General features: G+C 42.5%; 1 protein-coding gene and 1 long non-coding RNA gene across 3 annotated transcripts in view; one reads left to right on the top strand and one right to left on the bottom strand.

The window, feature by feature from the left end:
* ALKBH3 (alkB homolog 3, alpha-ketoglutaratedependent dioxygenase) overlaps nucleotides 1-21,828 on the top strand; it is a 63,173-nt gene extending 41,345 nt beyond the window's left edge. The window contains exons 9-10 of one of the 2 annotated variants that reach the window (XM_030559997.1): nucleotides 17,101-17,199; nucleotides 21,389-21,828. In XM_030559997.1, coding sequence (XP_030415857.1) covers nucleotides 17,101-17,199; nucleotides 21,389-21,475 — 186 coding nt within the window. In that variant the 3' untranslated portion in view covers nucleotides 21,476-21,828. Of the gene's footprint in view, nucleotides 1-1,503; nucleotides 1,658-17,100; nucleotides 17,200-21,388 lie in introns of those variants that run through there. The other variant, XM_030559998.1, reaches the window with a different exon arrangement.
* LOC115650289 lies at nucleotides 108-27,462 on the bottom strand. Its single transcript, XR_004000050.1, has 3 exons — nucleotides 24,094-27,462; nucleotides 9,273-9,635; nucleotides 108-1,060 (listed from the first exon to the last, which is right to left on the bottom strand). It is a non-coding gene; the product is annotated as an uncharacterized LOC115650289 (long non-coding RNA).
* Nucleotides 27,463-27,837: the final 375 nt, after the last annotated feature.

The raw sequence follows: 27,837 nt of genomic DNA, 5'->3' as shown, positions 1-27,837 counted from the left end.
AACTTGATGGTATCAGCAAATTTCATTAGCGCACTCCTACTTTTTGTGCCAAGGTCATTAATAAACATACTGGATAGATTGGTCCCAAGACTGATCCTTGAGGAATTCCACTAGTAATTTCCTTCCAGTCCAGTAGTTCCCCTTTCAGCACTACGTGTTGCCTTTTGCTCTTCAGCTATTTCCTTATCCACATTATATTTCTTACACTGAGTACCATCTTCCCTAATGTAACTAATGGTTTCCCATGTGGTACCGTGTCAAACGCATTACTGAGGTTTAGGTACAGTAAATCTTTCCTAGCTAAAAAAGTTATTTTCTGAAAGAAGGAAATCGAGTTAATATGGCATGATCTATCTTTGATAAATGCATGTTGCATTACATCCCCATTACCACTTACCTTCATGAATTATTATTCTTTCCTTCACAATTTAGTTTTCTCTCTGACAAGAAATTTAAAGTAGAGTAGATGCAAGTAGCATTCTTCCTGTTTGTTTCCCTCACTTGCTGGAGGGCAAACGCGTTTGCCCAATTCTGGCTCTTCCTGCAGCGAAAGCTGTACTATGTGAACAGTGTCAGACTGAAGATTAGTTAGAGAGACATGGCTAGCCTGTTTGATTTCTGCTAATACAAGAGTGAACCCTGGGGGGAGGGAAGAATATCTCATTCAGATTCTACCCAGTACTCATAATTTAAAAAACAAAAAACAACAACAAACAAAACCCACAGTGTGCATTTCAGAAGCAAATTTCCCAGCAGGACTGTTACAGTGACTTGGAATGGAAATTAGCATCATACCAGAAACAAATTTTGTTTTAGCCCTGACGACGTTTTCAAGATCTTTTTAAAAATTCTCTGTGTTGCTTTCCATTGGTTTAGAAATGGGACAGTTTTGTAGCTTTGTGCGTGATGCTTTGTTTCTGCCTTGAAGCCTCTGTGTCCTGCTTGGCAATACGAAGACCATTGTCACGTGAACTGACCACTTTTGTCTTCTAGTTGTAGGCCCAATAATTTGAAGAAACCTCTCTTGCCACTGCCCTTTTTCTTCTGTTGCAGTTTCTCCCTGCACAGAGACAGCAAGTGAGTGCTTTTTTTTGGAATCGGTGCCCACCCTGTGATTTAAGCCAGCACATACTGCTGCATGTATTAATATGTTCAGCTCACTCTGCATACGAAACACATAACCTTTTCAGTCCTTGCTTTTGTATTTCTTGATTGTATCTCTCTGGGATGAATGATTCCTGAATGTCTTGTTTGGATACATCTTTCTGACCCATGCTTATCCAATCAAGCTCCCCCTGAGCAGGAGCCAACAAACAGAGCTGTAAACAGGGGAGTTTCAGTGGGAGTTTGCAAGGGAAGTTTGCGGTAAAGACTAAGAGACCTAGGCAGAGAAATAGGCTAGTGAAGGGTGTGGGTGGTGTTCTGCCAGTGTTCTGGTGCCTGTTGGGGGGTTTGTTTTGTTGTGGGTGGTAATGGTGGTTTGGTCTGGTTTGTGTTTCCCAGATTAATAGGTTTTATGTGGGAAGGCTATGACCAATATAGAGGCAGTGAGGATGACTGGATACAGTGAGGATGACTGGATGTGGAAGCTGCGACATGTACATGATCCTGGAAGGGGTACCTGAAAAGAGTTTCGTCTGCATGAAGTGCCACCTGATAGAGCTGATGGAAGAAAAGATCCGAGGATTGGAGATGCAGGTAGAAACTCTGGTTGAGTTTAGAAGGGGGTTCGAGCAGATGATGGAGCAAAGACATGAGGAGGCTGAAGGGAAAAGCTCAGACTTGCTATGGAAGCAGGACCAAAGAACTCTGAGGGGAGACTGCTGGGTGAGGGATGTGGACATTGGAAGCATGTGACTAAGAGAACCAGGCAGAGGAAAAGATGGGTTAGTGAAGGAGAAATAGAGCTCAGGAACAGATTCGCGGAGTTGGAAAATGAAGAAGGGGCACAGCAGGTGGTCGCTGAAGGTGAGAGGGCAAGGAAGAAGATGAGCAGCTAGTCCCAAAGGAAGAGGGGAAGAGTCATTAGAGATAACACCAAATATGAGCCCCAGGAGGATACGGGATGGACTGCGGAGGATTGCAAGGGACAATAGAAATCGAGAGGACTTGCATCCAGAGGGAACGGGTGATAGACCAGAGAATTGCACCATCACCAGGAAAAGGCAGGTCTATGTGACTGGGGACTCCTTACTGAGAAGAATAGACAGGCCTGTAACTAGAGCTGATCCAGAGAACAGAAGGGTATGCTGTCTGCCGAGTGCTAAGATACAGGATGTGGACCTGAAGCTGAAGAGGATCCTAACGGGATCAGGAAAAAATCTGCTGATTGTCCTTCCTATGGGAACAAATGATACAGCTAGATTCTCCCTGGAACATATCAAGGGAGACTATGCTTGGCTGGGGAAGACGCTTAAGGAAATCGAGGCTCAGGTGAACTTCAGTGGGATTCTGCCTGTTCCTAGAGAAGGGCAACAAAGATGTGACAAGATTATGCCGATCAACAGATGGCTCAGGCAGTAGTGCTATAAGTAGGGCTTTGGGTTGTATGGCCACTGGGAAGCATTCATGGACAGAGGGCTGTTCGGTTGGGATGGACTTCACCTGAGTAAGGAGGGAAATAGACTTCTAGAATAGAGGCTGACACAACTGATTAAGAGAGCTTAAAACTAGGAATTTGGGGGAGATGGTTGGGAGATGTCCAGGTAATCTCCACGCCGGATTTTAACATTGAGAGGGAAGAAAACGAAGTAGAAAGGATACAGCCATGGGTATGAGAATGGACATAAGGAGGAAGGGTAGTGTAGATACCAGTCTAATAGGTGATACTGTTGGTAGAATGTCTGTGCCTAATCGAGTGAAGAATGTCAGTGAAGCCAAACAGCAAAAATTAAGATGTTTGTACACTAATGCAAGGAGCCTAGGTAACAAAATGGAGGAACTAGAGCTACTGGTGCAGGAAATGAAACTAGATATTATAGAGATAACAGAAACATGGTGGAATAGTTATCATGACTGGAGTACAGGTATTGAAGGGTATGTGCTGTTTAGGAAAGACAGAAATAAAGGGAAAGGTGGTGAGAGTAGCATTGTATATCAATGATGAGGTTAACTGTAAAGAAATAAGAAGTGATGGAATGGATAAGACAGAGTCTGTCTGGGCAGCAATCATATTGGGAAAGAAAGCTACTAGAGCCTCCCTGAGATAGTGCTTGGGGTGTGCTACAGACCACCGGGATCTGATTTGGATATGGATAGAGACCTATTTAATGTTTTTAATGAAGTAAACACTAATGGGAATTGTGTGATCATGGGAGACTTTAACTTCCCAGATATAGACTGGAGGACAAGTGCTAGTAATAATAATAGGACTCAGATTTTCCTGGATGTGGTAGCTGATGGATTCCTTCACCAAGTAGGTGAAAAACCAACAAGAGGGGATGCCATTTTAGATTTGGTTTTGGTTAGTGAGGACTTCATAGAAGAAATGGTTTTAGGGAACAACCTTGGTTCGAGTGATCATGAGTGAATTCAGTTCAAACTAGTTGATAGGATAAACAAAAATAGATCCAGGACTAGGGTTTTTGATTTCAAAAGGGCTAACTTTAAAGAATTAAGGAAATTAGTTAGGGAAGTGGGTTGGACTGAAGAACTTGTGGCTCTAAAGGCAGAGGGGGCCTGGAATTACTTCAAGTCAAAGTTGCAGAAACTATCAAAAGCCTGCATCCCAAGAAAGGGGAAAAAATTCATAGGCAGGAGTTGTAGCCCAAGCTGGATGAGCAAGCATCTCAGAGTGGTGATTAAGAAAAAGCAGAGAGCCTACAAGGAGTGGAAAATGGGAAGGATTAGCAAGGAAAGCTACCTTATTGAGGTCAGAACATGTAGGGGTAAAATGAGAGAGGCCAAAAGCCATGTACAGTTGGACCTTGAAAAGGAATTAAAACCAATTGTAAAAGGTTCTATAGCCATACAAATAAGAAGAAAACAAAGAAAGAAGAAGTGGGACCGCTAAACACTGAGGATGGAGTGGAGGTTAAAGATAATTTAGGCATGGCCCAATATCTAAACAAATACTTTGCCTCAGTTTTTAATGAGGAGCTTAGGGATAATGGTAGGATGACAAATAGGAATGAGCATATGGAGGTAGATATTACCACATCTGAGGTAGAAGCCAAACTCAAACAGCTTAATGGGACTAAATCGGGGGGCACATGAACTGGCACATGAAATTACAAGCCCATTATCAAGAATTTTTAATGAATCAGTAAACTCAGGGGTTGTACCGTATGACTGGAGAATTGTTAACATAGTTCCTGTTTTTAATAAAGGAAAACAATGTGATCCTAGTAACTATAGGCCTGTTAGTTTGACATCTGTAGTATGCAAGGTCTTGGAAAATTTTTTGAAGGCAAAAGTAGTTAAGGACATTGAGGTCAATGGTAATTGGGACAAAATACAACATGGTTTTACAAAAGGTAGATCATGCCAAACCAACCTGATCTTCTTTGAGAAGGTAACAGACTTTTTAGACAAAGGAAATGCAGTGGATCTAATTTGCCTCAATTTCAGTAAGGCATTTGATATGGTTCCACATGGAGAATTATTAGCTAAATTGGAAAAGATGGGGATCAGTAGGAAAATTGAAAGGTGGTTAAGGAACTCGTTAAAGGGGAGACTACAACGGGTCATACTGAAAGGTGAACTGTCAGGCTGGAAGGAGGTTACTAGTGGAGTTCCTCCAGGATCGATTTTGGGACCAATCTTATTTAATCTTTTTATTACTGACCTTATCACAAAAAGTGGGAATGCGCTAATAAAGTTTGCAGATGACACAAAGCTGGGAGGTATTGCTAATACAGAGAAGGACCAGGATATCATACAGGATCTGGATGACCTTGTAAACTGGAGTAATAGTAGGATGAAATTTAATAGTGAAAAGTGCAAAGTCATGCCTTTAGGGATTAACAACAAGAATTTTGGTTATAAATTGGGGACACATCAGTTGGAAGTAACAGAGGAGGAGAAGGACTTCGGAGTATTGGTTGATCACAGGATGACTATGAGCTGCCAATGTGATATGGCCGTTAAAAAAACTAATGTGGTATTGAGATGCATCAGGCAAGATATTTCCAGTAAAGATAAGGAGGTGTTAGTACTGTTATACAAGGCACTGGTGTAAAACCTCATCTGGAATATTGTGTGCAGTTCTGGTCTCCCGTGTTTAAGAAGGATGAATTCAAATTGGAACAGGTTCAGAGAAGGGCTACTAGGATGATCCAAGGAATGGAAAACCTGTCTTATGAAAGGAGACTCAAAGAGCTTGGCTTGTTTAGCCTAACCAAAAGAAGGCCGAGGGGAGATATCATTACTCTTTATAAATATATCAGAGGGATAAATATCAGGGAGGGAGAGGAATTATTTAAGCTTAGTACCAATATGGACACAAGAACAAATAGATATAAACTGGACACTAGGAAGTTTAGACTTGAAATTAGACGAAGGTTTCCAACCATTAGAGGAGTGAAGTTCTGAAACAGCCTTCCAAGGGGAGTAGTGGGGGGCAAAAGACACACATGTCTTCAAGACTAAGCTTGATACCTTTATGGAGGGGATGGTATGATGGCAATTTTGGCAATTAATTGATCTTTGATTATTAGCAGGTAAATATGCCCAATGGTCTGTGATGGGATGTTAGATGGGGTGGGATCTGAGTTACCATGGAGAATTCTTTCCTGAGTGCCGGCTGGTGAGTCTTGCCCACATGCTCAGGGTTTAACTGATCACCATATTTGGGTTTCGGCAGGAACTTTCCTCCAGGGCAGATTGGTAGAGGCCCTGGAGGTTTTTTGCCTTCCTCTGCAGTGCAGGGCACAGGTCACTTGCTGGAGGATTCCCTGCACCTTGAGGTCTTTAAAACACAATTTGAGGACTTCAGTAACTCAGACATAGGTTAGGGGTTTGTTACAGGAGTGGGTGGGTGAGATTCTATGACCTGCGTTGTGCAGGAGGCCACACTAGATGATCATAATGGTCCCTTCTGACCTTAAAGTCTATGAGTCTATGAAATTGATTGTAGATCTTAATGAAAAGGGTTAAAGGACTTCCTGGAGGGTGTTTCACTGAAGGTTTACCAGGCTCCCCTGCCCCCTCAGAGCTGTCTTGCTGCAGAGAGCCTTCACTGTGCTATAAGGATTATTCTGGTGCAGTTACTCTGCTAACTGCAATGTGAGCTGTGAAGGGAACTACAAAAGCCAGTTGGCAGACTATTTCTCAGTCTGTAACCAAGGAAACTGATGGCTGGGGTGTGCGTGATATGTGCGTATGTTAGATAATTGCAGAACGTTCGTGATGTTCTGAAAGTGTTGATACCAAAACTTTGTTTTTATAACGAACAACCTTCAAGTGAGATATTAAAGCAAGGTCCTTCATGTATATGTGTGAGCAGTGTCCTGACTAAAGTTAAAGATCTCATAGTTCTCTTTGGAAAGAGCGAAAGAATTAACCCTGGTGTCCTGACTATCACAGATTGATGTAATAGCAGAGGAGCTGGAACTGTCAGAGTAGAGTAAGAGAGAAAATAAGTGTCATTGACAGTGGGGAAAATAGATTTTTCAGATGGGATTTGAAAGGAAACTAAGGAGAGAGGAAGAGAGAAGCCCTCCTCAAGGCATGATACTCATTCGTGGGCATACTAGACACGAAAAGATAGGTAGTCTGTGAGGTCAGCTGGAGGAGGACTATGAAGACTTTGTTTTTAAATGTAGGTCGTTTTAATTGGTCGTGGAAGGGGGGAGTGGCACTATATGTGAAAGAAAATGTAGAATCAAATGAAGTAAAAATCTTAAATGAATCCACGCGTTCCATAGAATCTCTATGGATAGTAATTCCATGCTCTAGTAAGAATATAAGAGTAGGTATCTATTATTGACCACCTGACCAGGACAGTGATAGTGACGATGAAATGCTAGATTAGAGGGGCTATCAAAAGAAAGAACTCAATAATAGTGGGGGATTTCAGATATTCCCATACTGACTGGGTGCATGTCACCCCAGGTGACATGCAGAGACAAAATTTCTCTATACTTTAAATGACTGTTTCTTGGAGCAGCTGGTACAGGAACCCACAAGGGGAGAGGCAATTCTTGATTTAATCCTGAGTGGAGCGCAGGGTCTGGTCCAAGGGGTAACTATAACATGGTCACTATTTCCAAGCGGACCTAATGTAATAACATTTAATATTCCTGTGGTGGAAAGAACACCTCAACAGCCTAACACTGTGGCATTTAATTTCAGAAATGGGAACTATGCAAAAAAAGGTACAGTGACTAGAGTGAAATTCCTGCAAGCTGCATGGACACTTTTCAAAGACCATAATAGAGGCTCGACTTAAATGTATACCCCAAATTAAAAAACACAGTAAAAGAACTAAAAAAGAGCCACTGTGGCTTAACAACCATGTAAAAGAAGCAGTGAGACATAAAAAGGCATCTTTTAAAAAGCAGAAGTCAGATCCTAGTGAGGTAAATAGAAAGGAGCATAAACACTGCCAAATTAAGTGTAAAAATGTAATAAGAAATGCCAAAAAGGAGTTAGAAGAATAGCTAGACAAAAACTCAAAACGTAATAACAAAATGTTTAAGTACATCAAAAGCAAGAAGCCTGCTAAACAACCAGTGGGGCTCCTGGACAATCGAGATACAAATGGAGCACTTAAAGGCGATAAAGTCATTGCAGAGAAACTACATGAATTCTTTGCTTCAGTCTTCATGGCTGAGGTTGTTAGGGAGATTCCCAAACCTGAGCCATCCTTCGTAGGTGATTGTTGCAGTACTGAAGTGTCATTAAAGGAGGTTTTGGAATTAATTGATAAACTTAACAGTAACATGTCACCGGGGCCAGATGGCATTCACCCAAGAGTTCTGAAAGAACTCAAATTTGAAATTGCGGAACTATTAACTATGGTTTGTAACCTGTCCTTCAAATCAGCTTCTGTACCCAATGACTGAAAGATAGCTAATGTAGCATCAATATTTAAAAAGGGCTCTAGAGATGATCCCTGCAATTACAGTCCAGTAAGTCTAACGTCAGTACCGGGCAAATTAGTTGAAACAATAGTAAAGAATAAAATTGTCAGACACATGGAAGAATATAACTTGTTGGGCAAAAGTCAACATGGTTTCTGTAAAGAGAAATCATGTCTTATAATCGATTAGAGTTCTTTGATGGGGTCAACAAACATGTGGACAAGGAGGATCCTGTGGACATAATGTACGGGCATTCTCATGGTAAATTCTTGCTTTCTCTTGCAACACAAAATATTTCCACCTCATGCTGAACCCATCTCCTGCCACTGTCCTGACTAACTTATAGGAAAACATCAAGAACAATGGTATACAGGTGACTTTACGATCTGGAGTTCTGTGTTGTGGTGCAACTGCATGATGGGGACAGGAGGATCCATACAGGAGAGAATTTATGCTGTAAGGCTGAGTACTCCCCAGAGCTTTAGAGACTCTGAGTTAGGGTATGTTTGTACTACCCACTGGATCAGCAGGCAGTGATCGTTCCAGTGGGCATCCATTTATCGCATCTAGTCTAGACATGATAAATCGACCCCCGAGCGCTCTCCCTTCAACTCCTGTACTCCACCAGCATGAGAAGCATCGACAGGGGAGCAGCAGCAGTCAACTCACCAGAGTGAAGACACCGCGGGAAGTAGATCTAAGTACGTCGACTTCAGCTACGTGAATAATGTAGCTGAAGTTGTGTAACTTAGATAGATTCCTCCCTCACTCACTTAATAAATCTTTTCTTTCTCTAACTTCTCTGATTCTGTGGGATTGTTTTTAGGAACAACTCCAAGGTCATATGAGGTTCAAGAATGTGCTTTTAAGCTTTACATTTACTGCTTCCTACCAGCTAAGCCAGCAGCCTTCCTAATTATAAATTATATCTAGTTAAAGAAGGACTTGAAACAATTGCACCTGTTTGGCTGGGGCAGTGTAAACCCAGGCTTTTATTGAGTGTACAGCTGAAAACTATTAGAGCAGCTAATCTCTGTATCAAAATACAGACCAGTTCCTTTTGCAGGCCTGCGTTTCAGGGGCCACTCCTTTTCTAAGCGTATACAGAACTGACCAAGCTGATTATATAAAAGCAACCATGTGTTTCTCCAGATTAATTTTCAAGTATTTAAAACATCACATTTACTCACCTTAAAAATCAAAGAACCACTTTTAAGTGCAGCACAGCAAATGGTTCTGAAAACCCACCTGTATTGTTCCTCTAACATCAGCTCCAAAGGTAAAGGTTCTGCAATGAGGGCTTTGCAGACAATGTTGATGATGGTGTAGGAGGCAGAATAAAGTCCAGTTAGGGTGCTCATAACTGTTGGCTCTGCAGGGATAACAGGAATACAAACCTGTTTTTTGTGAGTAAAGTCAACAATTTTGGCTCAGAAATGCACAATGTAATGTGGTAAGAGGGTGTTGTTTTTACATAACCACTTTTCTGACAATACTCCAACAGATAGGGTCTCTTGTCAGATCAAATCTTCCAATCCATTTTAACCAAGAAGATCAGGAGGCAAAGATGAAGTTTGTTCTTGTCCAGACGTAAAATAACATGATGCAATCCTGTGAAATGAAACAGAGCTTTCATAATGGTATTTATGTATCTGCTGTTTGTCAGGAGTCGGCCTTTTTATAACTTCTGTTTAAAAACAAAAAACCTCCTCTTTGAAGTTAAAAAACCAAACCCCTCTACCCCAAATCTTTATCTTTGCATATGGATTGCTAGGAATGCTTCTAACAGAGGAAGATGATTGTCCAAAAATTCTTGGATGCCTCATTATGCATTTTTCAAATAAACATTCTCCTTGCAAAGAGCATGCTAAGCTCTATTTTGAGCAGCACTGAACACCTTCAGCACACTCAGACTTCAATAGGAGCCATGTATACTCAGAGCCTTAGAGGACTGGGGCCCTTAGAGGACAGAAAGAGAAACAGTAATGGTTTCATTATTCCCAGCACAAGCACTGGCAGTGTGACTTCCTGGGCAGGAGGAAATGTGGCTGCAGTTCTGAGTCCATTCTATCATGTCACGCTTTTTGTTATTTAGAACTCTTTATTTGGGAATTGATCTGAGACCCACCAAACTTATTTCACTTAAATCTCACGCTGGATTTAATGCTCCCATTTTAGAGGTGAAGGCTTTATCTGCTAAGCCTTTCATCCATATTCCTCTTGTCCTTGTTGGTTTTTAATTAGGAATTGTTCATACCCAAATTTACTATCTCATTTAAATTCTGAGGCCTAAATTTTCAGGTGATATTGACTGATACTCTGATTTTCAGAAAGCACTGGGCACTTGTCCTTGTAAAATGTGTTAAGTTGGGCATACGAAAATGAAGCACCCAAAATAATGTCCCTTTTGAAAATTTAGACGTTTTTTGTTTCATTTTTTTAATTAATGGAAAATAGCTTTGTATTGTAGTGATTTTTAAAATAACACTTTAAAATACCATGTTCTTAAAGTACTGTAGTTGTCCCTGTTGGCTCTCCACGTCAGATGCACATGCGCCTATGGGCCTTTGATTGGAGATTTTCAGTAGCATTGTCCATAGGTTTGTCCCTGTGCCGCACCTGTCCTTGGGCTCTGGTCTGAAGATACGTAGGGAAGGTCGGATCCCCTGCTTCTGCAGTTCTTTCTCAACCACCTGCAGCCTGAGACTGAGCCTTGCTGTATCCTTAGCTTGTGAACTTTGCCTTCTTACTTGATTTATTCTTATTTTACTTATTTTGAATTTAGTTGATTTTGTTTTCAGACTTTTTGTTTGGTTTTTTTGCACTGTATGTATTCCTCCTTCCTTGACAGCCAGGGCTTCCTGCCACCTCAGGTCTGCCTCTATGTCCAAAGTATGGTCAAAACCCCAGGGTTTAAACTTTGCAAGGTCTGTTCCATCTTGAAGAGCAGATCTGGGAAGCTGAGAGAGGACAGGCTCAATCTACTCTTTATAGAGCACACCTTAAGGACTGCCAAGGTGTAAGGGGCCAGGGCCCAACTCCCTCCCTGTACATTGGTCTCAAGAGACCCAAATGCCCCATCGACCTCCAACATCTAAGCTCTGGCAAGCCATTTCAGAACCCCCAAAGCATGCTAAGAAGAAGAGGCCCAAGTCCACTGACAAGAAGTAGAGTACGAAGGAGAAATCTCCCCAAAAGATCGGTTGCTAAAGAGACTCCATGTCCCAGTGTGGGTACAGCGGATGCTCTTCTCCTTCCTGATACTCAGTCTCACCCACCTTCAAAGAAGACTTCTGGGTCTTCTCATGCTGAGAAGCCCTGTTTGGTATCAGCCTTGACATCCAGTACAGAGCCCTGCTGACTCTGTGAGGAGATCAGGATCAACACCAACTCCCTTGGTACTAGCTCTTCTGGTATCTCATGCTCTTAACAGGCCAAGAACTTAGAGAACATAGAGATTGCTTGCTCATGCCATCTCTGGTACTGGCAGCTACATCACAGCAGGCAGCCCAACAACTCGCCTCACTGGTACTGAGCTCATTGCTGCTCCCACAAGACTTCTTTATCCTTCAGGAACCCAACTCTCCTCTTTTGGCCAGTATCAAAAGGGATCACCTGGTGGTACCGTTAGACCAGCAAGTATCCACTCTCCCTGTGGAACTAACCTGACCACCAGTCTTGGCCATCTCCAGTACAGATTCCACCTCCAGTACCAAAGTAGCTTCCAGTCCCCAAGAAGAAGGGAGGATGAAGGCCAGTCCTACACCTCAGAGTGCTAAATCTGTAAAAATGGAAACACTTTCACTTCCGGTTCACCCAAAGAGGGACTCTCCCCATCAGAGTCCCACCTCACTTGCATACTCAACTACCAGTTGAGCTGAAAGACCTCAGGCCTGTTGGTGAGCTCCAAGAAGAGCCACTTCGAACCTGTTAAGGCTTTTCACTGTCTTGCTGGCAGAGTTTCCACTTTCACACACCTCACAGCATGCAGATTCTTTCAGAGCCCAAGGATATATACAGTGCAGGTGCAGACCCAAAGACGTTGTTCCCAAAAATCTCTATCAAAAGCACATGTGTATCTGAAGTGGAGTATCTATAGGAACAACACATTTTGAAGAACTGCAGTTACTGTACAGGTAAGTAGCGCCTCCTGAGTATTTATCAAACCATTCATTGTCCTCTGTGACTTGACTGCAATATGGAGTTGCTCTGGATTAGCTATCTCAATAACTCTGTGTGGATGCTCTAATTCTGCAATAAATGTCCACACATGGCATCATTCAAGGACATTTATTCCAGAATTAGAGCATCCATACGTGGAATTTTTTGGGAATAGTTATTCATGTATAACTCCATGTGTAGGTATCTGAAAGTTGAGGTCTTGTAACACTTGCTGTTTCACAAACAGTGGTGTATCAGTGTGAGGCGACTATCCGTTTGCTTCAGGCTGGATAGAATCTTATTCTAATAACCGTCTTCTAGTCTAAATTATGCTACAGTGTTTCAAAATGACATGGGCTCCACTTGTCTTGCAGCTACAGTAGTCTTTCAGATGACACAATAAGTTGTGGCCTGTCTTATCTCTTTCCCCTGAAGCACAGCTCCATTTCATCTGATGTATTCCATTCTACTAGTGACAGTTTGTGTTTAATTCACTTGGGAGTAATTGCCATCTTGAGCAAGGGCTGGAACATTTTAGCAATGCCTTCCTTAATCTCCTCCAGGCCAACTGCAATGAGTGTGATTTTAGGGACCTGCACTAACCATTATAAGAAACAGGAAGAGAGACTGCCTCTGTAATTATAAATAAATAAGTGAAATGGGAAAAAAACAACTTGAGCATCTGTTTTGTGTGTCTATATGATTGTGCTCTACATCAGTTTTCAAACTTTTTTTTCTGGTGACCCAGCTGAAGAAAATTGTTGATGCCTGCAACCCAGCGGAGCTGGAATTGAGGTGTTTGGGGTGTGGGAGGGGCTCAGGGCTTGGGCAGAGAGTTGGGGTGTGGGGGTGAGGAGTGGGGTGGGGACAGGGATGGGGGTTTGGGGTGCCGGAGGGGGCTCCGGGTTTGGGGGAGGGACGACTTAAGGCTGGAGTGAGGGAGGAGGTCAGGGCTCTGAGCTGGGCGTGCAGGCTCGGGTGGGGCTGGGGATGAGGGGCTTGAGGTGTAGGAAGGGCCTCTGGGTTGAGGGGGGCCCAGGGTTGTGGTGCAAGCTTACCTCAGGTAACTCCTGGTCAGAGGTGCAGTGAGGATGCTAAGGCAGGCTTCCTGCCTGTCCTGGTACCATGAACCGTGCTGCGCCCCAGAAGTGGCCAGCAACAGATCCAGCTCTTAGGCGGAGGCGTGCAAGCAGCTTCTTGCGGCTCTTGCCCACAGGCATCACTCCCCAAGTTCCCATTGGCTGTGAGTGCAGAACTCATGCTTGGTGCGGGCTCGGCATGTGGAACCCCGTGACCCCCTGCCTAGGAGCCGGACCTGCTGCTGGCCGCTTCCGGGGTGCAGCTCGATGTCAGAACAGGTAGAGACTAGCCTGCCTTAGCCGTCAGCACCGCCAACGGGACTTTTAACGGCCCAGTCAGCAGTGCTGACCAGAGCTGCCACAACCCAGTGTTTTGCATTCCCGCTGTCATGACCCACAGTTTGAAAACCACTCGTCTATAGGAACATTGTCAACGTTTAGAATCTTAAAACATGACCTACGTTTTTTCTTTATCTGTTAACAGTCACAGTATATATTTTTCATGAACAACTAATTGATTCAGTGTTTTCTCCCTTGCTGTCTTCTCCTATGCCCAAATCCTACAGGGAAAAAAGTCAGTAGCTCAGTCCTCAGAAGTGACCTTACAAGCCAACTGTTGGAAAGACCCTAAAATTAACGATTCATTATGTGAACAGTGTGGGGAAGCTGCAATAACAAGCCATGTTTTGTGCAGCCTAGTCTTTGGAACTGAACCTGCAATGACAAACTAGTACGTGTCTTTGCAGTGCAGCACTTTTTAAAAAAAATTATAAAGATAGATTTCAGTTTCCTGTTTCCCAACATTTGTTATAAACAAAAAATAACACCTTGAGTCTGTCCTTTTAACAGTAGTTTTTCAGTTTAAAGCAGACACTCTATAGCTGAATTTCTATCTTAAACCTCCCTGAATATCTCATTTCAGAAAATCTTTACACATTTATTAGACAGGGATGGTAAAATTGTCAGTAGTAGTGCAGACAAGGCAGAAGAGTTCAATAAATATTTCAGTTCTGTATTTGCGAGGAAGCTGGATCATGTCACAGTTTGCAGTGATAATTACACACTTTCTGCTATTCTAACAGTAAGTACAGAGAATGTTACACAGACTGCTAAAGCTAAACATTTTCAGATCTGAAAGACCAGATAATTTGTACCCAAGAGTTTGAAAAGAATTGATGAGGAGCTCTCTGAGCCATTGATGTTGATATTTTACAAAACTTTTGGAATACTGACGAAGTCCAAGAAGACTGGGGAAAAAGTTAATGTGTCAATATTTTAAAAGGGTAAACAGCATGACCCAGGTAACTATAGGCCACTTAGCCGAACATGGATCCCAGGTAAAATCACACAAAGCCTGATATGGGGTACAGTCAATAAAGAATTAAAATATGGCAGCATAATTAATACCTCTCCATGTGGTTTCATGGAATATAGGTCTTGGCAAACAATTTTGACAGCATTTTTTGATTCTATTACAACTTTGGTTGACAAAGATAACTGTTGGCGTAATAGACTTCTGTAAGACATTTGATTTAGTACTGCACGACATTCTGATTTTAAAAATTAGCACTATACTAGAGTTCAAACCAATCACCAGAGAGGTGAGAACAGGCATTGTGGGACGCCTCTCAGATGCCAGTCGCACCACTGTAATCGCCACGATGGCTACACTGGCACCATAGCGCTGTAGCTCCAGCACAGAAAGCTCTACGCCTCTCGTCAGGGTGATTTTTTTTTTTTTAGAGCACTACAGCTGCTTAGTTTCTGTGCACAATGTGGCTTGTCCGTGTTTACACCTCGGGAGTTACAGCACAGAAAGCTGCTTTACTGCCCAGAAACTTGCCAGTGTAGATGGGGCCTAAGGGCTTGTCTACACTGGCACTTTACAGTGCTGCAACTTTCTCAGGGGTGTGAAAAAAAAAACCCGAGCACTGTAAGTTTCAGAGTAGTGTAGACAGTGCTAGTGCGCTGGGAGCCACGCTCCTCGTGGAGGTTGGGTTTTTTGCAGCGCTGGGAGACCTCTCTCCCAATGCTGGTGCTGCGACTACACAGCCATGTGGCAGCGCTTTAACGGTAGCGTTTTAATGTTGCTAGTGAAGACGTGCCGTAAGCCTTTTCCATGCTCATGTGCTGTGAAGCTTGTGTTTGGAACACAGGAAGTACAAGCCACATGGCAAGAGGAATATAATGGGCAGCTGCACCAGCTCCATTTTGTTTTCAGTCCTGCTTCTTATCTCTGGAGTAACTTTGCTACAAACTGAATCTCTGAACAAAGGACTGAATGACCCATTCAAGTTGTGAATGTACTCCAGAGGAACTTTCAAGCCAGCAAACTTACCAATACTGCTAAGAACCTGCTACATGGATTTTGAATCTTTGTATGTATGTGATTTTTTTACCATTTAGCATCTCTCTTCTTGGTCTTTCCTTTTTCTTTATTATAAACCTTTCGTTTTAGAGACTAAAGGATTGGCTGGCAGTGTGACATTTTGGGTAAGATCCAACCTAATACTGACCTGGCAATGTGGCCGGTCCTTTGGGGTCAGAAGAACATTTTATATAGTGGCAGAGTTTTAAAATAACTTATCACTGTACTGGATCTATGTGCTGACTGGGAGTCAGACAAGTAAAATGCAATAAGGGGGCTGTGTGATTCCCCCCTTTTTTTTCACTTCTTGATAACCAGTGTGGGGGATCAGAAGCAGAGTTTGTGACTGGCTGGGGAGTTTAACTTCATTGTTACTCACCAGTCTTGGGAGTATCTGCACAGCTTTTTGCCGCCTGCCCTGACCTTCAGTGAGGGCTACCCCAGGTACACTTAATACAGATAAACACAGGTCCTGCGTTGAGGAACCAAGAATGTAGGTCACTTATGAGATGTAGGACTGTATTTTGGAAAGCAATAATTCAGACAGGACTTTAAGGATCATAGTGGATAACCAATTGAATGTGAGTTGGTAGTGCAATGTGGTGACAAAGAAAGCAAATGCAATCTTTGGATATATAGTCAGGGGACGAATGAGTAGAAGTACAGTAGAAAGGTATTACTACCATTGTATATGGCATTTGTGAGACCCATGCTAGAATAGTGTGTCCACTTCTGATGACCACTCTTTTAAAAGAATGTTGATAAATTGAAAAGGATTGTGAAGAGTTGCAAGCATGATATGAGATCTGAAAAACCTGCCTCACAAAGAGAATAAAGAAACTCAATCTATTTATCTTAACAAAATGAAATTTAAGAGGTGACATGATCATGGTCTACAAGAACCTACATGGGGAGATTTTGCATAGTAGAGGGCTCCTTAATCTAACAAACAGACAAAAGCAGAATAAAATATATAATAGATAGAAGCTGAAGCTAGACAAATTCAGATTAGAAATAAGGCATGATTTCTTTTAGAGAGGTTAATTAACCATTGGAACAACTTACCCTAGGGATGTGGTGGATTCTCCATTACTTGAAGTCTTTAAGCAAGGCCGAATGGCTATCTAAATTATATGCTGTAGTCTAACTCAGCTGGAAGTGACGGGCTTGATGCAGGAATCACTTGGTGAAATTCTAGGTGTTATGGATGAGATCAGACTGACTAATCATAATAGTTCTTTCTGGCCTTAAAATTTATGAACCTTGGTGAAATATAGTGCTACCTGGCAGTAACACAGGGAGTGGTATAACTGCTCTTCATGATACAATGAGAACCTTATCAGACCAAAGTCTTAATTGATAATCTGTTGAGGGACCCCTTTCTTGTTTTAAGCTCTGATGTGGGGTCCCCTAATGCAGTGTTTCCCTCTTCTGCACATACTTCTGTATTTTTATTTCTTCTTTCTAGGAAGAGAATGGGGACTATACTTATGTGGAAAGAGTGCGGATCCCATTGCCTCATGGAACTTTACTGATGATGGAGGGAGCTACCCAGGAAGACTGGCAGGTGAGAATACTTGGGTAATATGAACAAGTTTTTCCCATCGAGGTATAGTTTTCTGGATTTCCACAGACTGCGCCAGTGGGGACATGAGTTACTGGGAAAGCTATTGGGAGATGTGTGTTATACAATAAAATGACACTTCACTATATATTAACAGTGCTTTCCATCCAAGAATCTCAATGCATCCCACAAAATTTATGGCTTAAGTTGAATAGCATCTCTGCACGATCAATAAGTGATATATATCAGAGGTGTAGCTGTGTTAATCTGTATCCACAAAAACAACAAGGAATCCAGTAGCATCTTAAAGACTAACAGATTTATTTGGGCATAAGCTTTCATGGGTAAAAATCCTCACTTCTTCAGATGCATGGAGTGAAAATTACCGATACATAAATATACTGGCACATGAAGAGAAGGGAGTTACCTTACAAGTGGAGAACCAGTGATGACAAGGCCAATTCAGTCAGAGTAGATGTGGTCCACTCCCAATAATTGATGAGGAGGTATCAATACCAAGAGAGGGAAAATTGCTTTTATAGTGAGCCAGCGACTCTAGTCCCTATTTAACACCAAATTAATGATGTTAAGTTTTCAAATAAATTGTAGCTCTGCAGTTTCTCTTTGAAGTCTTTTTTTGAAGGTTTTTTTGTTGAAGAATGGCTACTTTTAAATCTGTTATAGAATGTCTGGGGGGATTGAAGTGTTCTCCTACTGGCTATTGTGTATTACCGTTCCTGATGTCTGATTTCCGTCAATTTATTCTTCTATGCAGAGACTGTCTGGTTTGGCCAATGTACATTGCAGAGGGGTATTGCTGCACATAATAGCATACATCACATTAGTAGATGTGCAGGTGAATGAGCCCTGGATGGTATGGCTGTTGTGGTTGGTGTCGCTACGGTAGATATGGGGACAGAGTAGGCAATGGGGTTTGTTACAGGGATTGGTTCCTGGGTTAGTGTTTCTATGGTGTGGTGGGTAGTTGCTGGTGAGTATGTGCTTCAGGTTGTGGGGCTATCTGAAAATGAGGATTGGCCTGCCTCCCAAGGTCTCTGAAAGTGAGGGATCGTTTTCCAGGACAGGTTGTAGATTGCTGATAATGTGCTGAAGAGATTTTAGCTGGGGGCTGTACATGATGGTCAGTGGTGTTCTGTTGTTTTCCTTGTTGGGCCTGTGCTGTAGTAGGTGACTTCTGGGTACCCGTCTCACTCTGTCAATCTGTCTCCTCACTTCGCCAGATGGGTATTGTAGTTTTAAGAATGCTTGATATAGATCTTGTAGGTGTTTGTCTCTGTCTGAGGGATTGGAGCAAATGCAGTTATATCTTGGGGCTTGTAGACAACGGATTGTATGACGTGTCCTGGATGGAAGCTGGAGGCATGTAGGTTAAGTATAGTGCTCAGTAGGTTTCCGGTATAGGGTAGTGTTTATGTGACCATCACTTATTTGCACTGTAGTGTCCAGGAAGTGGATCTCTTGTGTGGACTGGTCCAGGCTGAGGCTGATGATGGGGTGAAAATCGTTGAAATCCAGGTGGAATTCTTCAAGGGCCTCCTTCCTGTGAGTCATATGATGAAGATGTCATCAATGTAGCACAAGTAGAGGAGGGGTGCTAGGGGACAAAAGCTGAGGAAGCATTGTTCTAAGTAAGCCATAAAAATGTTGGCATACTGTGGAGCCATGCGGGTACCCATAGCTGTGCCGCTGACTTGAAGGTATAAGTTGTCCCCAAATCTGAAATAGTTGTGGGTGAGGATAAAGTCACAAAGCTCAGACACCAGGTGTGCCGTGGCCTTATTAGGGATACTGTTCCTCACAGCTTGTAGTCCATCCTTGTGTGGAATATTGGTGTAAAGAGCTTCTACATCCATGGTGGCCAGGATGGTGTTTTCAGGAAGATCACCAATGCATTGTAGTTTCCTCAGGAAGTCAGTGGAGTATCAAAGATATCTAGGAATGCTGGTAGCGTAGGGTCTGAGGAGAGAGTCCAAATAGCCAGATAATCCTGCTGTAAGAATGCCAAAGCCTGAGATGATGGGGCGTACAGGATTTCCAGGTTTATGGATCTTGGGTAGCAGATAAAATACCCCTGCTCAGGGCCCTAAGGGTGTGTCGGTGTAGATTTGTTCCCATGCTATAGCAGGGAGTTTTTGAGCAGATGGTATAGTTTCTTTTGGTACTCCTCATGGAATCAGAAGACAGTGGCCTGTAGAATGCGGTATTGGATTGTTGCCTGGCAGCCTCCGGTTCGTAATCTGACATGTTCATGATGCCTACAGCATCTCCTGTCCATTGTTTTAATTATATTGTCAGAGTTGTTTCTGAGTCTGTGGATGGCGTTGCGTTCTGTACAGCTGAGGCTATGGGGCAAGCGATGCTGTTTGTTCATAATTTCAGCCTGTGCATGTCTGCGGAAGCACTCTGTGTAGAGGTTCAGTCTGTCATTTCGACCATCAGGAGGAGTCCACGCAGAGGAGTTCTTCTTGTAGTGTTGGTAGGAGGGTTCCTGTGGGTCAGTGCACTGTTCGCTGGTGTGTTGAAAATATTCCTTGAGTTGGAGACGGCTAAAGTAGGCTTCTAGATCACCGCAGAACTGTATCATGGGCATCGTGGGGCAGAAAGAGAGTCCCTGAAATAGGACAGACTTTTCTTCAGTGTGGTTGGATAGATTGACAATATTGTTGGGTGAGTTAAGGGTACCCCTGTTGTAGCCCCCTGTGGCATGTAGGAGTTTAGTTTACTGTCATTTTTCCTCTGTAGAGAAGTAGAGTATGCGTTGTAAATGGCTTGTCTTGTTTCTGTAAAGTCCAGCCACGTGGATGTTTGTGTGTGGAAGGTTGGTTTTGCATGAGAGTCTCCAGCTTTGTGAGCTCATTCTTGATCTTCTCTTGTTTGCTGTACAGGATGCTGATCAGGTAGTTCCTCAGTTTCCTTGAGAGTGTGTGGCACAATCTCTCACCATAGTCAGTGTAGTATGTCAATTGCAGTGGATTTTTACCTTCAGTCCGTTTGGTATGATGTCCATCTGTTTGTACTTGGAGAGGAAGATGATGTCTGTCTGTACAATACTCACCTGGGGAAGTGAGGAGAAAGGTTGACAGATCGAGATGGGTACCCAGAAGTCACCTAGTACAGGGTAGGCCCAACAAGGAAAATAACAGAACAACACTGGCCATCACTTACAGCACCCAATTAAAGCCAGCACATTATCAATGATCTACAACCTATCCTGGAAAACGATCCCTCACTTTCACTGACCTTGGGAGGCAGGCCAATCCTCTCTTACGGACAGCTCCCCAACCAGAAGCAAATACTCACCAGTAACTACCCACCACACCACAGAAACAGTAACCCAGGAACCAATCCCTGTAACAAACCCCGTTATCTACTCTGTCCCCATATCTACTCTAGCGATACCATCATAGGACCCCACCACATCGGCCACACCATCAGACCGTCCTGACTGAATTGGCCTTGCCAGCACTGGTTCTCCACTTGTAAGGTGTCAACTATCAGAGGGATAGCCGTGTTAGTCTGGATCTGTAAAAGCAGAAGAGTCCTGTGGCATCTTATAGACTAACAGACATATTGGAGCATCCGACGAAGTGGGTATTTACCCACGAAAGCTCATGCTCCAATACGTCTGCTAGTCTATAAGGTGCCACAGGACTCTTTGCCACTTGTAAGGTAACTCCCTTCTCTTCATGTGCCAGTATATTTATGCCTGAATCTGTAATTTGCACTCCATGCATCTGATGAAGTGGGATTTTTTACTCACGAAAGCTTATACCCAAATAAATCTGTGAGTCTTTAAGGTGCCACCAGACTCCAAGTGATATATAGTGATCACTCCACCCACCACTTAAACACCTATGTAATGGTCCTGCATTTAGGAGAGGCAGTGACGAACACAGTATGCATCTGAAAGTGCATAAGCAATTTAGGAAGACAGAACATAATGAAGTTGTAATTTGGTCTAACCACTCTACTGTTACAAAATGTTCTGTGGGTTTCTTAATGGCTCTCAGCAGTCAGGACATGGGTTTTATGTCTTATCAAATTCTTGTATTTTGAAAAGTGAGTAATGTCACCATCCTGTAAAATGAGGATACAAAGTATTTTGTATTTGAATATTAAATGTGTTTTAAATTATGGAAACTCATATTCTTTTTGTTCATAATGTTTATAGCATCGGGTACCTAAGGAATATCATGCCAGGGAACCACGGATAAACTTGACATTTAGGACCACTTATCCAGACCCTGAGGGAATGTAAAGGTGAATGAAGACCACTGTCTTGGATATTACTGGATATAACATCACAGTTGATCCAAAGCCTCAGACAGTGTGCTGGTTTGGAGCGAGAAGCCATAATGGATTCACAGTTACTGTCAAACATCTGATGGGGAGAGGGGAACGGAGCTGTCATCATGGAAAACTGTGACAGTCACAAGTTTCCTGTAACATGCAGATGATACTGTCGTATTTTCAGACATAAGATGCTATTTAATTTTGCTAATTCATAGACTTCGTTTTGTTTGATTTTAAAAAACAATAATGACCTGTCCCTTTGGAGAGAGGTGAAAATGCTTGATAAAATTAAAGATATGAGAGTTCACCCATGGGAAAGCAGCTTCAGTGATCAGTGCTTTTTTACCACCACTCCAGTACCCTGGCAAAATGTGAATGGGTTTTTATAGCAGAGACAAATAACAGAAAATAATCCTGTCATACTGGTCTACATTAAACCGTGCAGGTGTGTGTATAAATAATACTTTGCACTTACATAGCACATCAACTCAGAGGCTCTTGCTGCACTTATAATGAAGGCTATGATTTGGTCCTGGTGACTGCAGAAGTCTCGGAATCCGTGACTTCTGCAGACCTCCATGACTTCAGCCTGCAGCAGCTGGGTGCTGCAGGGTACCCCACCGTCCATGGTGGCCGAGAGCTGCAGAATACCCCGTGGCCCAGAGTGGTGGGGAATCCCCCGCTGCTCCCCAGTCTCTGCAGGGAATTTCCCAGAGCTCCCCAGTCCCTGAGACCCCCGGCAGCTCCTCTGCTGCCACTGCCAGCAGGGGAACCCTTGCAGCTCCCCAGCCTAGGGGGGAGGAAGGGGAATCTCCCAGAGGTCCCCAGGCAGCAGGAGATCCCCTGCAGCTCCCCAGCCTCAATGGGCTGGGGTCACTCCCAGTTACTGGGCAGGGACCGCAGCTTCCAGCCACAGCAGGACAGGATGCTGGACCATTCTCCCCTCCCCACTGGTCATGAACATTTTTAGTAAAAGTCAGGGACAGGTCACAGCTTCTGTGAATTTTTGTTTATTGCCTGTGACCTATCCAGGACACTTACTAAAAATATCCATGACAAAATCGTAGCCTTATTTAAATACTATAACCTAGCTCTTACATAGTGCATTTACTCTGTAGATCACAAAGCACTTGACAAAGGAGGTAAGTTGTATTGTTGTTTGCATTACAGTAGCTAGAGGCCACAACCAAGATCAGGGCTCCTGTGTACTATGTGTACAAACAGCTCTTGCCCTAAGCAATAGGTGGGACAGACAAGAGTGTGAGGGGAAACAGGCACAGAAACAAGAAAGGATTTACCCAAAGTCTCACAAGTCAATGACAAATTTGAGTAGAACTCATATCTCCTGACTACCAGTCTGGTGCCTTACCCCCTAGACTATGTTGCCTTGGTGCTTCACTGGTAACCAGTAAAGCCTTACACCACACCGACAAGGTTGAGGAATATTATTTCCATTTTATAAATAGGAAATCTAAGTTGCAAAGAAATTAAGGTCAACATTGTGAAAAGTGGCCAAGGATTGTGGGCACTTCAGATTTTGAGACTCTGTATTTGAGATACGTAGGGTCTGATTTTTCAGCAGTACTGAGCACTTGCAACTTCCATTGACTTCAGTTGGAGTTATGGGTGTCCAGCACCTCTGAAACTCTGGCCTTGGATATCTCAAATTGGGTGCCCAAAACTCCTGACTATGTTTTGAAGATTTGAGCCTACATTATTTCCCCATTGTCATGAGAACCCACCACTCCTGACTCCTCATCCTACTCTCTGACCATTAGAAAATTCTTCTGTATGTATGTGTAATCTCACAAATTCAGGTTATAGTGAAAAACACTTCCATCAAACCTCTTGTGTTCCAGACAGGCAAACAGCAGCTAAAGCCCAGTTCTGGGTAGTCTTGCAGGAACTGTTAAAAGCTTGCCTTGCCTACCTTTCTTTGCTGCTATTGGAACCAATGAATTCATGGTCACTGTTCTGTTAAGCAAAGCCAGATATGCCCATATGTGGCTAAATACTCTCTATAGTTACTTGTTCGTCAGCTATGCTTGGCTGCAGGATGGTACATGTTCATTTTCTATATATTGTGGGACCACACAAGCATTGATAAACATTCTCTGTATTGTCTCACATCAGTTAAGCTAAGCTTGATGATGCCCCTCTCTGTTGTCAACGTAAATCAGCATTTAGAAAAAGTCTGCTTCTGATTAGCCAGTGCTATCTACTGCATTATGGAAGAAAATTGTTCCCTGATGACAACAGTCAAGTGACTAATTGTCTGCTATGTGTAAATTTTCATTTTTATTGGTGATTGTAAAGGATAAACTCTCAAGCCACTGCAGTACTCAAGCTCTAAATTGGGCAGAATTGATTTCTCAGTGAATCACACAAGTATAATACTGTTCTGATGTCTGCCTAAAGTACTGTACAGCATTTAAAACTATATTTCTAAAGTGCATGAATGGTGATGGGAAAGAGTTATTCAAATGAAGGGGTTATGTAGATAAACCCAGGGTTTTTTTAGATGCTTTTGGGGTGGGGGGGTTCACCCTGGTTTCCTGATGTTATCCTGACTCGGTTTCTTACCTTCAGATGGAAGGGTCTGATAAAACTGTTATAAGTTGGTGTTGAAGGATACAGCCATTTGCTTTGCTTTCTGTTGTCATCTGGTGCTGTGCGCACACTGCTGGGTGCCATGTTGGGTGCTGTAGTTCCTACAAAAAGAACTTTCTCTCCTTAACCAGGTGCCTGAGTTGACTCCTCCCAGAGGCTTGTACTTATGTCTGTAACTTTCATTGCTGCCCAGCACTACATCCAGGCAGAAGCACAGTCCAACGGTTACTTCAGACAATGAGCCTTCTCTGCTGCTGCCTGTAAAGTGTGAAAAAGGGAAAGGGGACATCAGTCTATTTGAATAAACCGCAAGTGTGTGTGAAGCTTGACAGAGCGCTTACCCTGCTATGTTCAGAGACAGGGCCAGATCCTCAGTTGTGTAAATTGTTGTAGCTCAGTTGAAGTCAATGGAGCTCTGACATTTTACTGTAGCTGGAGGTCTAGCTGATGGATTCTAATCCTACCACTGGCTTCTCTGTGCCCATTGTTTGAGGTTTTGATACATTAATGCATGTTTCTCTATTAACTAGTAACATTAAGGTTAGGAATGTAAATGCTCACAAAGTGAGGAAATGGAAGAAGTTAAAATTTCTGTTGTAACATTAACTCAGCCATGCTACACATCCTGTATACTTTGTGGTTTCCATAAATTCATATTTATGTAGACATTTAGATATCAATCCAGAAATTGATGATACAACACACATGCAGCATATGCAAATTAATAATGACTACAGTATGAGAACCACTGTTTTTGCACATAAACTCTATAAGTCATGAGATTTGTAACCTTAACATAAGTTATATTTTAATTTCCCTGTGCTTTCCAAAGAGAGAGAAATCCTTCTCCTGAGGTGCTGAAAGCTTCACGGTAGAGAGGTCAACTCCTACAGACGTTAAAAGTCATGCATAAGCACCCAGATTCTCTCCTGTGCTGAGATTCAGTTGGTACAGGAGAGCTTAGGGGCTGCTCTAACTTCTGTGCCAGCTGGCTGTGCTTCCTGTGGGACCACACATCAGTTGAGAATTGGTTGAGTGAAAGTATGCTGTGTCATGCTCTCTCCTGTCCCATACATCGTGTGGGTGGGGTAGTTGGCATAAAGGCTGATTATGCCTCTTTATGCCAGGTGAAAACTTCCCCACACTGGAGAAATAATCAGCTAGCCAGGTAGGGCAACCGTCTACCATTTTGCACTACTTGAGCAGCAGAAAATGGCCAGAATACACAGAGAGAATCTGGTCCAGAATCTGTTTCTACATTGAAATCAATCTACAGAGGAAGTTTTCTGTGTAGATACTAGCCCTGATAGTTCATAGCTCCCGAAGTTACCATGCACAAAAATAAGATTTCAATGCTCATAACACTGGTTTACTCTGGGTGGGAAAATGGATTCTGACAGCAGAAAGGCCTAGGCCTCACTGAGGATCAGCAAAACTGAAATTTCAAGTAATAAATTTCAGGCATAGTTTTTTTCATTCTTTGAGTAAAGCAGTGTCCTAACATTTATTTTAAATGGAAAATGTCATATTTTACCTTTTGATAACTCAAAGATAGTTGAAGGGGTTTATCTCTGATTTTACAGATTTGAAAAAAAAAATCCCCTCTGAGACTGAATATGAAATATTTCATCCAAAAGGCTTTTTTTAGAATTAGAGTATACCCCTCACACACAATAGTGTCTTTCTCTTTCATCCTAGGCCTGTTTAATAGACTACATAGTATTCCCAGGCAAAAACTACAGTAAGAGGGAGTGAAGGTTGAAAATACGTATCGGTAATCTAGGATAAAATGTATTGTAATTATCCCCTAAAGAAGCAGAGGATTCAGAGGTGAGGTTTAAACTTAAATCCAAACAAGATATGTAAATGCTCAGGGCATCCTTAACTTTGCCCTCTAATGACACCATGCAATAAGCATGTGATGATAATCAAGACATTGCAGTGTTTGTGGTCCCAGATTAAAATTGATTTTTGAAGACATTTTAGATTTTTTTTCTTTATTTTCCCTTATATTTCTGTGATGGAATTCCCATCTTTTTTCAATTAAAAATGTCATACTTTACTTGATCACAAAACAAGAAACTCAGAGAATGTAGCCATATGATATTTACAACAATATGAAGATAGGTACTTATCTAAAAATACATCTTTTTTTAACCTTTTAGGGCCAAATTCCTTAGGATGTGTTGGTTGCTATACACTGCTCTAAAGAAGCCTGAACATGTTGGCCCATAAAGGGGGTTTTAGACTGCAGCACATCGTGCATAGTGCACAACACATAGTGCAGCACAATGGGCATTTTAAAAAAAAATATACGTAGGATGCATGGTAATTTTTTGTGCCTTTTTTTATATAACTGAATGCTTATCTATCAGCAGAGGCTACTTCATTAAAATCTTCTCCTTTAGAGAAATGTGAAGAATTCTTTCAAAATGGCCATTATCTCACACTTTTTTCAGTTGAAGTGAGGCTATTAGTTGTCCTCTGTTAAGATGCCCTCTTTCAAAATGGCTGCAACCTCCTATTGTTCCAAATGCATGAAACCAAGCTCCCCAGAGTGATGGTGAAGAGAAGTAGGATGATGGAGGCAGTGGCCATCTTTGGTACAGGTGGGCTCTGGCCTCTCTCTCCATTGAGAAACATGCAAAATGGTGGCCATTTTGAAACTAGCAGTGACTGATCCACAGTCATACAGCAAGTTAATGGCTTAGATCACATCAATACCTCCTGTCTCCCCATTCTTTGTAACCACTTATTCCCTAGTTCTTGCATTGAGTACTCTTGTATAAACCTCTTGATGAGGTTTAGGTTGCATGTGAAACTACCTTGAGGTTTTATATTGTTACCCATCACTGTAGTATCTGAGCATCTTCCATGTAAAATCCATAGTAATAGTATGGTTCTAGTAATAGTATGGTTCTTCATGCAGCCCCTGACGTCTCTTTTTATGGAAAAATCTCTGTTCGAGGGTAGGGTGGTTTTAGATTTACTTCATTTGTATCATGTCAGATTAATTCCCTCCATTTTTATTTTTCTCCCTTTGGGACTGATAGATATGGCCAAGTTATCTCCTGAACACTAATTCACAGAGAGGTGGGACAGCAATGAAGTGGTTAAGCTGAAGAGCCCCATGCTGCAGTCCTGGCAGAAAGGGGTAGATTTTCATCATAGGGTTTAGGACAAGAGACAGATGATAGGTGCTCTTGCAGCCCAGAATATCCTCCTTAAGTGTTGGCACCATTCACTTGGCTAAAAAGCATTTAACACTAGCTTTGCCTTTTCTGGTAATAAACACTTTCAACCTTGAAATGGAAGCTGCATTACTTTTTTTTTTCTTTTTTTGTAAGTGCTCTTTTTAAATGCTCAAGGTTTCCATAGCAACCCATTCCATTTGTTTAAATGGGAGCTAACTGGTCCATCCTCCCTTCACCAGCCTTCTGCTGAAAACATGCCTGTCCCATTTTTCGCCAAGCCGGAGGGCGACTTTGGTGCATTTATTGCGTCAGCAATGAAGGCTTTTTGTGAAGGGTTCACTCTCCTCAGGGTTGCTTCAGAAACTGCTGAATCATTTGGGCAGATGCCAGACTTCTGTTGCTTTGCTTGTTGGCTTATTTGATCTGCCTATTTCTTGATCCTTCTAAAATTCATCTCAGCTACTTTTAAAAGGAGGTTGGGGCTGTATGCCAATTGCCTTTGAACAAGAAGGAAATGGGCTTC

This window comes from Gopherus evgoodei, chromosome 4, assembly GCF_007399415.2.
Source record: "Gopherus evgoodei ecotype Sinaloan lineage chromosome 4, rGopEvg1_v1.p, whole genome shotgun sequence".
Taxonomy (NCBI): domain Eukaryota; kingdom Metazoa; phylum Chordata; order Testudines; family Testudinidae; genus Gopherus; species Gopherus evgoodei.
The sequence above is the reverse complement of the archived record's forward strand: the minus strand, read 5'-3'. Positions and strand labels throughout refer to the sequence as shown.